We start from the raw sequence: 17,209 nt of genomic DNA, 5'->3' as shown, positions 1-17,209 counted from the left end.
TTTCGTTTTTTGCTTGTACAGAAGTGTCTATCGAGTAACCTTAATTTGTATTTTGGTCTGTTTTTTTCTTTCTGTTGGTCTGTTTTTTTCTTAGAGAGAAAAAAATAGACCAAAAATGTTCATGGATTCAGGTAAGACTAAAAGATTTCACCTCAATTACCCTGCTTGGTAATTTAATTTAAAAAATCTTTCAATGAAAATGAAGAACCGAAAAGTACATTTTTACTATGTTTTTCTTTTTGGACAAAAATCAATGGATGGACTCTTGACTGCTTCCCCTGTAATTCTAAGGTCATACATCACCATTAACATTTTGTTAGAGGAATATTGGAAGTTAATTTTTTTAAAAAAATTACTTAAAGCTAGAAAGACAGTATGGCACAGAATTTCTCTTTCTGGGAAATTTAGGTAAAAGGGGTGAGAGGCCTACCTTTTGGTACAGTTTACTTTTCTGCATCAGCACGTATGTGGTCAGTCCCTTGAGCTGCCAAGTTGACAATGACTTTGCATTCAACAGGGCTATGTTAGAAAAGGGGACCCTAACCATGAAAGTGACTGCTTTTCTTCAAAGGAGGGGGAATTCAAAGCTGTCTGACTCACTTTAGGCCTCAATTAACTGGGTACTTTAAAAATTCAGTGAGGAACATGGTAACAAAAGTTAGCCAAATCATGTACCTGTACCTAATTTTTACAGTTTTAGGATATTACTTAGGGACAGAATTTAATATGTATTAGATATTACCAATCAATCATATGTGGAATAGATTCTGCATCTGTAAATATATGAAGAATAAGGTAAAAAATAGATAAATGGAGATGTTAAGAAAACAAAAATTTTTCTGACCATCAGTTTCAAGAGAATATTCAAGAAGCTCAGCTTGGATTTTAATATATTTCAGTTTGTTTTTAATTACCATCTGCTTCCAGCAGGAAAAAAAAAAAACATTAGTACAGGAAGGTCCCAGGCTTTAGGAATTAGAGGATTAGATCAGGAGACAAATTCCCAGAGAAGCAGCGAATGTGTGACGAGGGCAATCAAAGCAAGAGACTCTGTTGAATTGATTCATGGTGTGTGTGTGTGTGTGTGTGTGTGTGTGTGTGTGTGTCCACACAAGTGTGTGTATGAAGAAACACAGCAACAGCCTCAGAGAATAAGGAATAGGAAGCAAGTAATGGAAGAACATACTTACCCCATATTGCCATAAAAATAGCAAAGAAGACTGTTCCTCCATTATCGAACAAGTATGTCACCTTAATGGAAAACAAACAAAACTGTGAGTCATAGTGTTGGTTAAAATAATCCAGTGACTATGGTTTGCATTTTGGTCCTGTAATTTTTTTTCCAATGGAATCACATTATTTTATAGTCTGTAAATACAAGGTATGAGATCATTTCAGGGATCCTGCAACTGTTTCATGTGATTGTTTCATGGGGAGAGATAAAGGATCAGCATTTCCCTTTTCTTCTCTCTTCCTTTTTATTCCCTTTGAACTCCATCTTCATTTCTGCTTGGAAACGGTTTCTAAGCACCTCAAGGACGTAGTTGTGGGACACGCGAAGTCAAGCTACTGAGTGAACTGTAAGAAGTCAGCTTCTCAGTTGAAGCATACCCAGTTGTACTTCTTGTTAGCAAAGCATCCAGGACTGGGGGGGGGGGGGTTGCAAAATGCAGAATTCCGCTAGTGAGGCAGACTTCCAATGCCACGATATCACAGTGCCGTCCCTACTATCTGATGTCTCAGTATTGACCATGACCCCAGAGAGGCTATAAGAAGCAATGAATTTCATCTTAAGTTGTTTTTCAGAAGTTTCCTAAATCACCAATATGTAGGATATAGTGCAAGTGTTTTTGAATCAGACATTACCTGAAGTTTTATAAAGAACAATGTCCAGTTACATGATGTTACTGAATACATTTTTCAGGGTTGCAAGAATTGTTTGATTTTAATAAAGTATAAAAATTCAATTTACTTTTGCTTCTTTTCATTTGCATAATGCCTTCACTATATTTATGTTATGGAGAGAGATTAAGTGGATACAGTCAAAACAATATATGTCTGGTGGTCAAATCCACACCATAAATACTGTAGAGAAAATAGGGGCACTAACCTCACCAGAGAGAGAAGTCAGTTAGGGACAAAACAACAAAAAAAGCATCACTACAAGGGAAGTGGGAGTAAAATGATTTCTTTTTTGCTCAGTCTACAATTCAGAGGCTGCTCAATGGGGGCAGTAAATGGGTGTTTTAACTATACCCCCTGAATCACGCTGCACACAATATGTGAAACAGATAATGGTAGGATGTATTTTCCTGTATTGTAGCAGCACTTAAAGTATCATTACACAAAAGCTGTGCTCTTTTTGGTGGTTTGTGGATGGGTGCAAGATGTCCTATGTGGCTCTAAACTTCTATGATTGTTAAGGCTCGGTATTTCCCAAAATGTTATAAAAATTGGTTTTCATAACAATCATAAGTAGATCATCAGTAGTTGTTATGTATAGGAGAGAAAAAGATCATAAAGAAATGTTCCCACAGAGCTTATGAATTATACCCAGCGGGGGATCTAGCTTTTTTGTTTGCAGAGGCATCGCATAGGGACGCCTGCTGCTACCTACCACCCACTCAACAGCTGCCTGCTTTCCTTTAGAAATGACCTTCTGCAGGGAATGGTCTCTTAGAGTGTTCCAACAGAGACTTTACAACGGAGACTAAGAAATAGTGGCGTTTGCCTGCTCCAGAAGCAGCTGTGCTTTTGAAGAAGTGGTACGTAAATAGCCACATTTCACAACACTTGGGTTGCAAGGACATGACTGGTCATAGTTTATATAAGATTTTCCTTGAAAAGGCTTTTGATTGTTTTCTTGATAAGTCTGTTCACACATCTCAGTTATTTTTTAACTCAATAAATTAAAATATTAACTTTTTAGAAATACATCCATGAGACACAGCATGGTATATATGAAATATTCACATAATGTGAGTCATAACTGTCCTTAAACATATTTTTTTATACCAAGAAAAGGAGGAATAAGGATTCTGCACAATGACAGAAGTCCCTGGTTTTGGACAGTTTCTTCACTTTATCACTGCCATATGTGGGTGTTTCTTAAAAAATACTTAGTATCCAGATAATGCTTGTGTGATTCATTAGATGTGTTCAGCGGTAAGCAGAAGCAATGTATGTATAAATTTATTGTTGTCTCTAAGATAGTCATGTCTTTGAAATGCATAGGCTGGGAGAGGGATGTGTGTAAATACATCTAAAAGCTCGAATGCACTTGACTTTTATAAAAACTGTGGAGGAAATGCTTCCTAAGATGGGACATCTGCGTGGAACATTGGACATCTTTCAAAACTAAGTGTATGTTAGAAATGAAACTGTAAACAAAACAGACTTTTCCTATGCCATGCATTCAAGATATAATTCAGAAGCTAATTTTACCAAGTTTGGTCTTGCACTAGAATATTAAGTATCTCTTGATTTTATACCTAGCCTTGTCAAAATTAAATGTATAGAGACTTCTACTTCTGAACAAGATGGAATAGCAGTGACTAATTTTACCCCCCATTCTGGAAACAACCAAAGAATGCACAAAATATATAAGCAACGTATTTCAAGACTGTGAATGTTAGGCAATGAGTGCTGATGTCCCTGGAGAGGTGGACAACAGAGGGAGTGAGTACTATGACTGCCTCAGGTCACTACACTGAAAGAGTTGGTAGGGTGCAGAGAGGGACCATCCAGGCAGTGCCCAGTGAACATGTATGTGAGGAAGCCACCTGAGGAAAGAAACATCTGAGAAAATCAGAGGTAACAGTATCAGGAGCTCAGAGGCAGAAACAATGCCTATCCCCACTGCCAGACTGGAAGCCTGCATTGTTCACAGTGCATTGAGTGGAGCACACAGAAAGATCTTGTGTTTACTGGGGACGTGGTGTTAGACAGAGCACTGCTGTGAGCCCATGTCACAGATCTTACAATCATGACCCCCCAAAGATGAAGTTATTTTCAAGTAACTAAAGTACAATGAGAATAGTTAAAATTAAAAACTGACCATCCCAAGGGGTAGTGACTAGATAGAAAACTGGAATTCTCATACACGGTTGGCAAAACTGTAAAATGGTACAAGCACTTTGGAAAATAGTCTGGCAGTTTTTAGAGAGTTAAATCTCCACCTATCAGATAATCCAGCTACTTTACTCCGAAGTATTTACCCAAGAGAAATAGTAGTACTTATCTATAGGAAGATTTGTAGATGAATGTTCATAGAATCTTTATTTACAATGGTAATAACTTGAAACCATCCCCAAATCCACTAATAGGTGAATGGATAAACCCAGTCTGGTATGGCCATATAATGCAATGCTACTACTCAGCACTAAAGAGGAATAATCTGCTGATAAATGTTACAACATGGATGAATCTCCAAATGACTATGCTGTGTGAAAGAAGTTGGAAAAAATCACACACTGGAGGATTCTATCTACATAAAAGTCTAGAGAATACAAACTTAACTATAATGACAGAAAGCAGCTGGTTGCCTGAGTACAGTAGTGGAGTTGGGAGGGTGAGAGGAAGGGATTGCAAATAAGAGTAGGTGAAGAAACTTGGAAGTTAGGGGTATGTTCATCATCTTGATTGTCGTAATGATTGCACTGGTGCATATATATAATCAAAATGCACCGATTTATACAGCACAAATATATACATTTTACTGTATGTTAATTATAATTTATTAACATTGTTTTATAAATAAACAATCATAACTGTGAAGTTTAGTTTCTCAAACTCGTATGCATGTTAGAATCACCTGGGAGGTTTTAAATATACTGATATCTAAGTTTCAAATCCAAAGATTGCTATTTGATTGCTCTGGGGATTATTTGGGTTTCAGGAGTTTTAAAAAACTTTCAGGTGATTCTAATCAGCAGCAATCTGAGAACTTTTGGTATGTCATTTTATTTTTTCTGTAAAATTAGAAGTAGTTTAATTTCATGAGTCTTCATGGAAGATTTAAATGTAATCATTGCCGAGAAAAATAATCATCATTTCCTAAAAAGAATCTAGACATCATTCCAAGAAAAACTTTGAGTCTATAATATCAATAATCAATGTATAAAAACAAAGGAAGACAAAGGTGTTCAAATAAAAATATGTGTTTTGTAATTGCTGTGAAGTGATATCTCACCCCATTGTCAATGATATGAATTGCGAAAACCCTTGGGAACATTTAGCTTTGGTAAAAAGCAATTTAATGAAGCCCTTGTTACTACCTGGACCTCAGGAAGGAGAATGTGAAGGTCCACACTCACCTTGGCATAGATACAGCTTTCGTTGAGTCTCTGTAGTGAGCAGTTCTTGTCACAGAGAGGGCACATGAAGACTTCAGTAGCCTTGCAAATTTCTTGGCTTGAGAAATCAAAGAAGAAAAAAAGAAAGCATAAACTTTCATGTTTAGGGAGGTGCATAGCTCCTATGATCAATCCTGTGGGAAGCAGCAAGACAGAGAAGAATAGAGGAAATGGAAATAATGGAGCATGATATCCAGGTAAGGAATAATTTAAGACTGTGGCTCCAATTTTAATTAAAAAATTATATATATTTATTGAGAGAGAGAGAGAGAGAGAGAGAGAGAGAGAGAGAGAAGCAGCACTGATGTGAGAGAGAAACACTGATCAGTTGCCTACTGCATGTGCCCCAACAGGGGACCAAACATGCAACTTAGGTATGAGACCTGACTGGAAACTGAACCTGCAACTTTTTGGTGTGTAGGATAACCAATCAAGCCACGTGGGCCAGGGTTCCAACTTGAATTTTTAGGGTATTTGTGATACAGAGCTTCCTGTTTGCTTCTTTGTTTTAAGAAATCTCTGTCTAGACAATGTAATGACCACATACCATATTTTATACTCGGGAGATACTTGCAGGGTTTTGTTATGGAGACACTTTTACACCCAAGGGAACTTTAAGCTCACAGGTTTGGCAGTGGCTGACTGAAATCACAGCCTACTATTCTGATTTCTCAAGTTTAATACCCTTTCCCTTTGAATCTCACTGCCTTAGAATCAGCAAGATAAACGGAATCCTTAATTCATACAACTTCATAATCCCCACTGCAGTAAATCAATGCATCATGTCCACTGCTATAGAGTAAATGGAAACAATCTAGCTTCCTCACTCAGGTGTCTGGGTAACGAAGGGAAGCAATTTTCCTATAACTTTGAATGGGCCTGATAAGCAGTGTTGTCATAGCCTTGAGTCAGGTCTGATAAATGGTCCCCACAACATGAAGTTCGCTCACATGCTCAGAATCATGCTATGTTATATAATTTTTTGGCTTGAGGCCGGCTTTGTCTGTCTCTAGTACTTGAACAAGTAGGGGCTTCTCACTAGAGAAATGTGCAGCTTGCAGCATGCATGGCTCCACCACCGGTAAATAAAGGCATATGAAGCATTCCCAAGATGCCAAGCATTTTATTCCATCTCCCTGAGTCTAGAGTGGACCTGCCAGGGCTTGATTGGCTGCAACATGGTAGGGAATTTGAGGATCATGTCCATTGGAAATTTGAGGGAATTGATTCTCCCTTCCCTTCCCTTCCCTTCCCTTCCCTTCCCTTCCCTTCCCTTCCCTTCCCTTCCCTTCCCTTCCCTTCCCTTCCCTTCCCTTCCCTTCCCTTCCCTTCCCTTCCCTTCCCTTCCCTTCCCTTCCCTTCCCTTCCCTTCCCTTCCCTTCCCTTCCCTTCCCTTCCCTTCCCTTCCCCTCCCTTTTGTTTCCTTCCTTTTCTTTTCCCTTCCCTTATTTTTTATTGTGCTTTGATATGCAGTGTCATGTTGACATGACAGACTTTATTTACTGAAATATACTGTATTCTGTATTAGAACGTAACTTTACAATATCTCTCTTCAGTTTTATGCCACTACCTTTTAAAACATCTCAGCTTACATTATAGATGACTTTGTGAAAGAGTAGGGCATCAATAGAAACTTCTCAAAAGCCTCACAGCCTGAGTTTACAGCAACCTAGTTTTAAGATGTTTTCTGTTTTATCTGTCATACATGATTCTTCTCCACTGAGTAGCACCTGAGTAACTTGTCTTTCAGTAAATCTGCTCTAGAAATGTTGAAAGTAATTTCAAGGCTTTTGAAAATACGTCAAAGTAAAAGTTTAATTGGTGGTGTTTGTAGCAAGAATTGCAATTTTCCAAAATGTCTGCACTCAAATGAAGCAAAAACAGAATTCATGTGCATTTCAAATGCTGGATGTATGTATTCTCAAGCCATAGTAGGAATGAATAGTAAGTAAGAATACTATATAGTCACGCAGTGCTTTACAGTACACAACGATGAGTTCATGCTCATGAAATTTGGTCCTCACTGTCATCTCCTGCAATGGGAGTTATCTCCACAAGAGAGAGCAAGCTGATGATCTAAGTGAGTTGCTCGAGATCACATAGCTAACAGTAGGCACTTTTTGGGGCTGAACCTAGTTTTTTCTTATTCTGGGTACAGTTCTCTATCAACTATAATATATCTAAAAGAATGATATGTTTGTTTTATATTTTAAAAAAGGTTTTTAACAAAAAGTAACTTATTAGTGATGATGATGCAATGGGTCTCACACATACTATCATCATCTCACTTTCACACACCATATTTCTAGTAAACAGGATGTCCGTGTGAAGTAGAAGGAAACAGGCAAAATACACAATTTAAAAGCCCCAAAGAAAGAGAGAATTGTATCTTCTCTTAGTAATACTACTAATTTATTCAAACAAGAAGAAATAACACACTCCTTGAAGGAGATTTTGATTGAAGTGGTATCGCTCTCATAGTTCCTTGTGTTTTGAGAATGACACAATGCATCCTGCATTGAAATCTCATACTAACAAAGTATAATAAAATCGCTTTATATTATATCATCTTCCTCATTTGCCAAGTGTTCAAACAAAACAGGAAGTCTACAATCCCAGCTATCAGACTGAATCCTATTTTTAATTCCAGAATCATTAAACTCATTCTCTATAGTTTTATCAAAGTATAACTTGATATGTAATAAAATATTAAACAAATTTTGATAATGTATGTTTTAGCCTGAAATAAGGGATTTGAGGCCATCAGAACTTTCTTGTTTTTACTGCACCACTAGAGGGAGAAAGAGAACCCAGCACAAGTGTTTTCTTAATTTCTTTTGCTGAGGCAGATAATGTAAAGCACAAGTTCAACTGTGGCTTTTTTTTCTTTTACCTCTAATGTCAGATATACACAGTAAGGGCTGACTCAAGTGAAATAATAATCACCACCACTTAAGATAATGGGGGAGAGAGCGATTTGTCCATTTGGGGGTGGATGTCTGGACCTACTCCAGGGTCTTGAGACTTTCTGTGACAAAGCACAGTTTAAGATGCTTGGTGATGTCCATTTGGGGGGAATTGTGAAAATGTTTAAGTAGATCTAAAAGAAGGCAGTATAGAAGCATGAGTGAAGTATGGGTTGTAGAATCAGATATAACCACCAGGGAAGAGCAAATCAAATCATGAGATATTAACTCACACCTGTTGAGATTGCTATTATCAAGCAAACAAAGAGACAAAAGATGACAAGTGTTGGCAAGAATGCAGAGAATTTGGAACACTTGTACCTTGTTGGTGAAATGGCACAACCACTATGGATAATAATATGGACTTTTCTCAAACAATTAAAAAATAAAACTACCATATAATTCAATAATTCCATTTCTGGGTATCTATCTTAGAAGTGAAATCAGGATCTTGGAGAGATGTCTACACTCCCATATTCATTGCAGCATTATTCACAATAGCCAAAATATGGAAATAACCCAAATATCCATCAATAGATAAATGGATAAAAATGTTCTATAAACATACAGTGAAATATTATTATTCAGCCTTAAAAAGGAGGAAGTCCTGCCATATGCAACAGCATAGATGAACTGGAGGATATTACATGCAGTGAAATAAACCAGTAGCAGAACAAATAGTGCATGATTTCACTTACATTGGCATCTAAAACAGTCAAACTCGTGGGAACAGAGCAGAACATTGCTTGCCAGGGTTAGGGGAGAGGGAAATGGGAGCTACTGTTCAAGGGGTGTAAAGTTCCAGTTATGCAAGATAAGTAGGTTCTAAAACTCTGCTCTCCAATGGTATGCCTACAGTTAACAATACTGTAGTGTTCATGCAAACATTTTTAAAGTATAGAGGGTAGATCTCATGTTAAGTGTTCCTATCACGATTTAAAAAATATATCAGATAGAGATTTGACACGTAGCTGAGCATTTACTAGATATATTACCCTGACCAAGTCTCTTACCTCTCTGAGGATTGGTTTCTTTATCTCTATCTGGAGATGCTATCTATTTGTGATACTACATAAGGGGTATCGATAACATACCTGCCACACCACAGAGAGTTAATAACCCTCCTTGCTAAGGATGTTGTGAGGAGAAGGTCTAGAAATCCTTTAAGACCCAACTGCTTTTGGAAGACAGTCAATTTCGTGGTGAATTCTAATGCCAAAGAAAGGATGGTCTAGAAAGGATGGACTAGAAAGTTGGGGTTTCTGTTCTTTGCTCTAAACCTGAAACTCAGGGTCTGAGAAGCAAGCCATAGCTACCTGTTTGGTCATTTTCATATTACTATGATAAGTCTGACCACTTTTGATTACCAATGAACACATGTAAATATATACATGTACATATATAATAAATAATCTATAATGTGATGGTTTTATAATTCTACAATTAACTGCTGGAAAATTAAGAAATATGACTTTAACTCACCTGAACAAAGCTGGTAGAAACATAATAAATACAACCTAGTCCTCAGCTTTTTAATATTTTGTTTCTTTAAAAGAAGCAAAAAGAGCTTAAAGGTACGCTGAAACAAAGCAACACAAAAGAAAAGCTGTGTTCTCCACCAACCCACCAGGATAACACCTACAACTTTACGTCTGACACCTTGAATGAAAGATTTCAGCTCGCGAAATTTTGAAAGATATTCGATGAAGATTATCTTGATTTAGAATAGAAAGTCTGACAAGATCTTAATTATAGTGTGACAGAAGTAGCAGAAATATAATATTGTAAAGCACTGAAGCAAAGAGTTTGCTGATGCCTTTGGAAACGCTCCTTGTATTAAGGCTAGAGAATACCAATCTCATACAAAAGGAGCCTAATTTGCCCCACTGGTACATACGTCAATAGGAGCAGCAAATTGATTCCTTTCATTGTCTTTTGTTCATTTTCAGCTTTGCAGGGGTGGAGGGGGAGTCTACATGACATGGTAAAACCTTGTGACTATGTACCCGTGGAACCAAGATGAACAGTAGCTAACTGCTTAAGAATTATTTTCTGCCTGTGTTAATTTGTTTTACTCCTTTTATTTTTTAAAATTTATTTATTTTTAGAGAGAGAGGGGAAGGGAGAGAAAGAGGGAAAGAAATATCGATGTGCAAGAGATACACTGATTGGTTGCATCTCACACGCCCCCAACTGGGGACCTGAACTGGGACCTTACTTCTCACAAAGTGGGCTTCTCTGGGTGGAGCAGGCTGATGCTTCAGTTGAACCCAGGTACCTTTCTCTTTGGCTTCCTTCTTTTTCTGATCTTTTTCCTTCACACATTTCAGGAAGCTATTTCCTCTCTTAGAGCACTTAATATGCTAAATTTGTACATTAATACTCTTGGCAAGAATCTTGCTCTTAACTTGATTGTTTATAACAATGCCCACCCCAAGCTGGGTGACACTATAGACTCTCCCAGTTTTGCTAGGGGAACATCCGTGGGGCATTCTGTTCTGAACAGTGTCCATTCCCTTGACATCTACAATATTACCTTTCTTGGAGATCTGCAAGTATGTAGCCACAGGAACACCTCCATGTTTTCTAAAAGGCCTAGAGAACATGTAACGGGTACCTCTCCTTTTTCCCTCTGTGTTAGTCATTTTGGAAAATTACTGAAAGATGGTAGTTTGAGCTGAAAAGAAGCTTATTACTTGTTTTTTATAGTCAGCATCGTCATAAAGTTTTTGTCCAACCAGAGGAAAGACCAACACTTTTCAATAAGTCTGTTAGTAGCTTACCTTACTTGACTTGCATTCATCGTAAGTATTCCATAGAAGAAAACACACAAACCAACCAGTGCGGCCGGAATCAGCATTCCAGTATACCATCCCAGCCAAGCAAAGTACAGCCCAATCTTCTCACCAAAATACAGCCTGCAGGAGAAAGCAATCTGTTAGTTTAAGGCCACACAAATCACACTGCAAATGCTGATGTCACACCTAGTCCGAATTTTAGACGGTCACTTAAGGCTACCAGCTCAGTCCCTTGGCGGCTCCATCTGGTTTATATTAATAATTGTTAATAATTCTAATAATGGTGACATTGATTGTCTTTAAACTTGGTTTTTTAGGAACAATTTTATAAAATGTGTTTATTTCTGTGTCAACTTTCTTAATATTGCTCATAAAGCTTTTTACCAATTAATTCTTGCTTCTCTCCAGCCTCCTGGTAGGGTCCCTTTTCTGTTCTCCGCATGGAGCTGTGCTACCCCATATTGCTTTTGCATGACTTAAAAAAAAGGCTGCTCTCTAGGTGGGTGGGGAGAGCAGATCTGATTTCAGTCTCCATATGCACGACTGCCCACACACTTGTACCCGGGACACAATCTGCACAATCATGTCACATCTTCCTCAACAAAGTTCAACCCTGCAGTTCCCGGAACACGTGATTTTTTGCTGGGTTCATGCTTTGAAATATTACATTTCACTTTCTTCCTGTGTCTGGCTTACATTTATCTGTCACTTTTTATCACTTCTTCCAGGAAGCCTTTCCTGACTTCTATTCCAACCATGGGTCCTGTCCTCATCCAAGTTTCAGTGCCTGGATTCACGCACTTTCCTGCGGTCACCTGGCAGTCCTCTGTCCCCGGACTGCAGCTGCTGGGGCGTGGACCATGCCTTACTACCTCCCACCACAGGAAGTATCAAATGAAGCGAAGGGAATTGAACGTGTTTTATTTCCCTTCAGCTGATAAATACAGTCTGCGTGGAAATGGCAGGAGAATAAAGTCTTTGTAAAGATTGAATCACCTTTTCTTCACCAACTCTACTGTCAATATTAACTGTCACAGTGTTTATAAAGCTCGGGTATAAAATGATCACTTCTTGAATTCTCTATTCTATTAATGTTTAGTCTCCATTTCCTAACAATGGTTCCTAACACACACTTTGGCCCTGCAATAGTTTTAAAGATTAGTGTTTTATCGTTCACTCGGGAATATTGCACTGGACAGTGATTCTTGCTGGGAAGAAAATTATCTTAACAAGATGTCTCTTTCTGAGAATTATTCTCTTTCTACTTTATTTTCTGTATTATTTGTGTAAATTCTACCAGGTGTAGACAAAAAGTCACCTTCCATTAAGTATCATTTATCTAATGTTTTTTTTCATTTAATTCTCCTAGGAGACATGCATCACTAGTCTATTCATTTTTTTATACAAAGATAATGTTCTACTTTTAAACACAAGATTATTTTAATAATAGGTACTCCATCAAAGCCTTTGTGCTTTTAAACAAGTGTTCTTCTGAAGGTTAGAGTTGTTTTGGTTTAATGCATATTAATATATCAGAATAGCTTTAGAATAATCATAGAAAACTACATGTAAAGACCCCTTACACAGACAGAATTATACTGAGATTTTAAATCACTCATTGTTAAAGGTTAAGAGGAGTAACACTATTATCTGAGAGGAATATAATCACCTGAGTTACCTAAGATTTCTGATCTGTTTCGGGAGAGGAAAGAGACAGTTTCAGGCAAAGAAGGTGAGGGAAATCCTTTGACCAAAGCAGCGTTATTTCCCATCTTCCAGGTTATCTAAGCAAAGCATTCCTTAAATGTGTATCAAAACCTTGACAGGGCCAGGACGAATGTGGGGCTGCATTCCATTTTTATATTTTTTATATTGGTTCCCCATGTGACATTTCATTTGATGACAGGATTTGGCTGCTGAAATAACCTCAACCATGAAAAAACAAATGATGAATTCAACAGTTTTTAGAGAGAAGTATTTTATTAGTTTTTACGTTTAAATCTTTTGATTCAAATAGTTTGAATCAAATAGATACTCACTAAATCTTTGTTGAAAGATAAATATATACACAGATGCTTTGTGGGTCATTTTTCTCTTTGCTCTCGGATCCTTTTTCTGACTTTTCTTGTTTTGATATGTTTTCACAGGAAAGCAGATTACACAGGTTCCTTTATAAATTGCTCCAGGTTAAGTGGGGTCAGGAGGTACTTGGAGACTCAAAGGAGGAAGGAGGGAAGGAAAGGAGAATCCAGGATCTTCTCACCTCTCTTGGTTGTCCTCAGGACAGCCATGGCTTATCCATAATTCTTCGCCTGATATTTTCACACTTTTGTAGGTAGCCTGATCACAAATTTCACAGTCCAGGTATTGGGCACTGAAATATACTTTATTGCATTTTCCTGTCAGCTTAGGGTAGTTTGCAATTTTCTGCTGTTAATCTTGATTGTCTCATTATTCCTGTTTGACTTCTCACCTTTCCTGTCCCCTGTCCAATCACTTTCCTAAATTAAGTCCCTTTTGTTGAAAAGATCCACAGTGGCTTATTTTTTTCCGGATTGCATTCTGATGAGTAAATGAAATCATTCCATATCTAAGAAAATGACAACGAAACAGCATATGCCTTCCGCTATCGATTCATACGTGGTACCTGATTAAATCCAGGGGCTGGTGCTTGTACCACATTCCCCACCGTGCCCAGCGCTCGTATAATAGATGCCTGTTATTCTGAGGCCCATGAGTTTTGATGGGATGGTTGCTCTTGTAGGCTCCCTGAAACAGATACAATGAGATAAATAGATATCCCTTCTATTACTAAAATCTGAACTAAATAGGAATTGCTTTTGTTTTTTTTCTTATAGAATAATTCAAAAATTTATTGAAAGCTTCAGAAATTGTAAACGTAAGCTCAACTCTGGAATGATGATGTCTTTATATATCTCTCATTCATTGAAAATACTGATAGTTCTTAAAAAATCATCTCTTCAATTCCTTCTTAAACCAATGAGATTCCTTTCACTTAAAGTAAACTAGACTTTACTCTTTGGTACCTAAGGTCTATCGATAAACACAATGACTTTGCCATCACTGAGAGAAACTGGAGCCGCTTCCAGGGCTCAAAACTGTACCTTTGAAACCTAATGTTTCTATGCCTCAATGATTTATTTATAAAATGGAGTTAATGCCACTGTCTATTTCAAAGAGTTTCTGGAAAGATCAAATGAGTTAAACCATATAAAACATTTAGCTCAGTGCCAAACAGTAAGTGCTCAACACATTTTATCTGTTCTGGGCTGTACTATACTGTGAACTTCCGGGAGTCCACAGCCTTAGTACATAAAACAATGACCAGTTTTGAAAGTACAAAAGTGAAGTTTGTAATGACTCCATTCTTATATGAAAATTCAGATTTGCCTTTAAATTAATGCAATGTGTGTGTGTATGCAGGAATGGGGACATGGTGGAGTTAAAACTGATAACTGATTCAAATTTAATTCAAGACTCAGCAGGCAAAGCCTACCACAGCTTAGAGAAGGCTTTTCTAGTTAAAATTGGAAGAGATAACACCAGGCAGACACTCAAGTACATAATGGGCTGTAGGTTTTACGTGGGTTTGACTTTCAGGGACCCCAATGCAGTAAGTACAAACCAGGGACCTGCCCATGGGAATGGTGTGTGTTGGAGTAGAGGCATCAGCCAGAGTGGCCGTGGCTGAGCAGTGCGCATGAGTTCCCTCCAAGGCCGGGCATCCTGATGCGGGCAAATGGCAGGAAGGCTCTGGAGCAGAGAAGCCCATGTACAGCCACCGAATGTTACGGGGGGGGGGGGGGGGGGGTTCAGAAAAGCCCAGGGCCAATTGCTGATTGAACCTTCTCGAGACAGGGCAGCTAGACTTAAATTTAGAAATAAAATGGGATCAAGCATTGAGCATGAGAAACTCACTGTATTGTAATGGAAATTGTATTTCAAAATTACCTCATGTGGGGGAAAAGCTGCTATATATGAGCCATTGTTTATCAGTTTACAGATACCTGAAAAGAGAAAAAAGGACCGTTCTTGAGTTAGTTTAGATGAAGACTTTCTTCTGAAGCAACATGCATGCTCTTCGAACAAAAAGCTACTTTAAAAACATAGAATAAACAAAATGACTTCCCTAATCACCTCACCTATGAGGACACCGAGGTTGTGAAAGACTGACGCTGAGAGTCTGATTCTGTCCTTACGACATTAATACGGGGAGATCTGCAAGGTGCTAACATAAGATTTCACTTCACCACATCATGAAATGGGGGGATTATAACATCAACTCAGTGGGGGTCACATAAGCCTAGAGTAACTTTTTCCTCAATTCAGAATTTGGTGAAGGGAGCAGAGAAATTCTCCACCCCTCAAAAAATCTCAAAAGGATAGTGGTGTTGAGAATTCATTGTATTATTTAATTTTTAATAGATATATTGTGTGGATGTAATGTAATTTATTTGCCAATTCCTAATGATGGACGGTTACAGAATTTCCAGTTTCATTTTACTACAAAGCCACAATGAACAAATGTCTTTGTATATTGTTATTCAAAATCTGATTATTTCTTTAGAATACATTTCAAGAACAAAATTTCTCTTCCAAAGTGTTTGTACATTTCACATTTTGATACATATGGCCAAATGTTCTTAAAAGAGTTTGTTTGTTTTATTGAAAGGCAAAAAAATAGAATGTTTAGAGTTTGTGCTCAGTGTGTTACATGTTCATATTTAATGCCTGAAGGTGACGCTTCGGTTGTTAAATATTTCTTGGTAACATTAGCAACTGCTAATTCTCCTCTCTCTGCATTATTATTTAGCATTCTTACCCACTTTTGATATTCCGTTCTCGTATTTGGTGTGCTGCAGCATGTGATAGACTATCCTGCTTCGAGTAGCGTTGCTGAAGAAGGTGTCCTTATTGTTTATTATGAAGCTGTGAAGACAGGGGGATTGGTTTTAATAGTCAGAGCAGAGCATAGAATCCAGCAATAGGAAGAACTTCCTGGGCAGTCATCCATCTGTCTTCTCCTTTATACTAATGTATGTGAAGTAGAGTAAATCAGAAAATAAACCATCCTCTTTAAAAAGGAAAATCAATCAGCAGAGAAAAATTAAATACACATCATATAGGGTATCATCAAATATTCGTGTTAATATCTTTCGGTTTGTAAGAAGGCCTGGGTGCCTTCATCATGATTTTGTTTGGCATTGAACAAGGAGTTTCCATGGGCTCCCGTACATTTTAATTAAGCAATGTAGTTCCAAAGAGAGCACATTAAAAATTGATGTAATTCCCCATGCCACGCTTTCCAAGCAAGCTTATCTTACAGAACTTCAGCAACGAGCAATTGCTCTCCCTTCCCCTTCAGGCCCTACTCTGTCCCTCCATGGGGAGAGGAACCACGTTAGAGTCAATGACATGAAAAGCAACAGGGTGATCCCAGGAGGAGAGGAAGGGTCTGTTTTTAGCACTGGAGCCTCAAAAGAAATGGAAGCCTTCTGGCTCTCACTCCACTGCTGACAACGTCTGTTTCCAGTTGCTTTATCTTTGTGAATGATAAACCACCATTTTTCTCAGACTCAGTCCTGAAGTATTAGGTCTTCTCTGATCCTTGCTTTCTCTTCCCTATCCATATTCAGAGAGTCGGCACCACACAAGGTAACTTTTTAACTATACTGCCTCCCCCTGGCTTTCTTGTATCCATCTGGTTCTGGGTCTCATTGCCTCTTGCTTAGGTTATGAAAAGAAGGCCCTCTGACCTGGCTGCGCAACTTCCCACCTGACTTTAATGCCCGCTCTGACCCTTGGTGGACTCCTACTATTCATGGGTCAGCAGTTCTCCAATATGCATAATTAAATTTCTTATTTTCCTCTGAGGGCTCTTTGTTCTTGCATTTCAACCTCCCTCTTTGTCTTATGTCTTATAGTTCTGGCTTCTTATATCTGTTAGTCTGCCGAAATGTAGAACTGATCGTCACCATGGAATCCCATCTTTCTTTACCTCAATATTTTGTTCCGTTTCTCATATCTGTTCTCTTACCTCTCACCACCTCCGTCCACACTTTTGCCTGCT

General features: G+C 38.1%; 1 protein-coding gene across 3 annotated transcripts in view; it reads right to left on the bottom strand.

The window, feature by feature from the left end:
• Positions 1 to 17,209, bottom strand: part of ANO3 (anoctamin 3) — a 287,665-nt gene that overhangs the window by 61,586 nt on the left and 208,870 nt on the right. For all 3 annotated transcript variants that reach the window (XM_037132986.2, XM_053673141.1, XM_053673142.1), the window contains exons 9-14: positions 15,962 to 16,068; positions 15,091 to 15,146; positions 13,766 to 13,887; positions 11,104 to 11,238; positions 5,316 to 5,412; positions 1,191 to 1,251 (exon numbers count right to left, since the gene is read on the bottom strand). In XM_037132986.2, the coding sequence (XP_036988881.2) occupies positions 1,191 to 1,251; positions 5,316 to 5,412; positions 11,104 to 11,238; positions 13,766 to 13,887; positions 15,091 to 15,146; positions 15,962 to 16,068 (578 nt within the window). The remainder of the gene's footprint in view (positions 1 to 1,190; positions 1,252 to 5,315; positions 5,413 to 11,103; positions 11,239 to 13,765; positions 13,888 to 15,090; positions 15,147 to 15,961; positions 16,069 to 17,209) is intronic.

This window comes from Artibeus jamaicensis, unplaced genomic scaffold (assembly GCF_021234435.1).
Source record: "Artibeus jamaicensis isolate MK-2021 breed Jamaican fruit bat unplaced genomic scaffold, CSHL_Jam_final contig_797, whole genome shotgun sequence".
NCBI lineage: Eukaryota > Metazoa > Chordata > Mammalia > Chiroptera > Phyllostomidae > Artibeus > Artibeus jamaicensis.
Note: the sequence above shows the minus strand (reverse complement) of the source record. Positions and strands in the feature narration are given on the sequence as shown.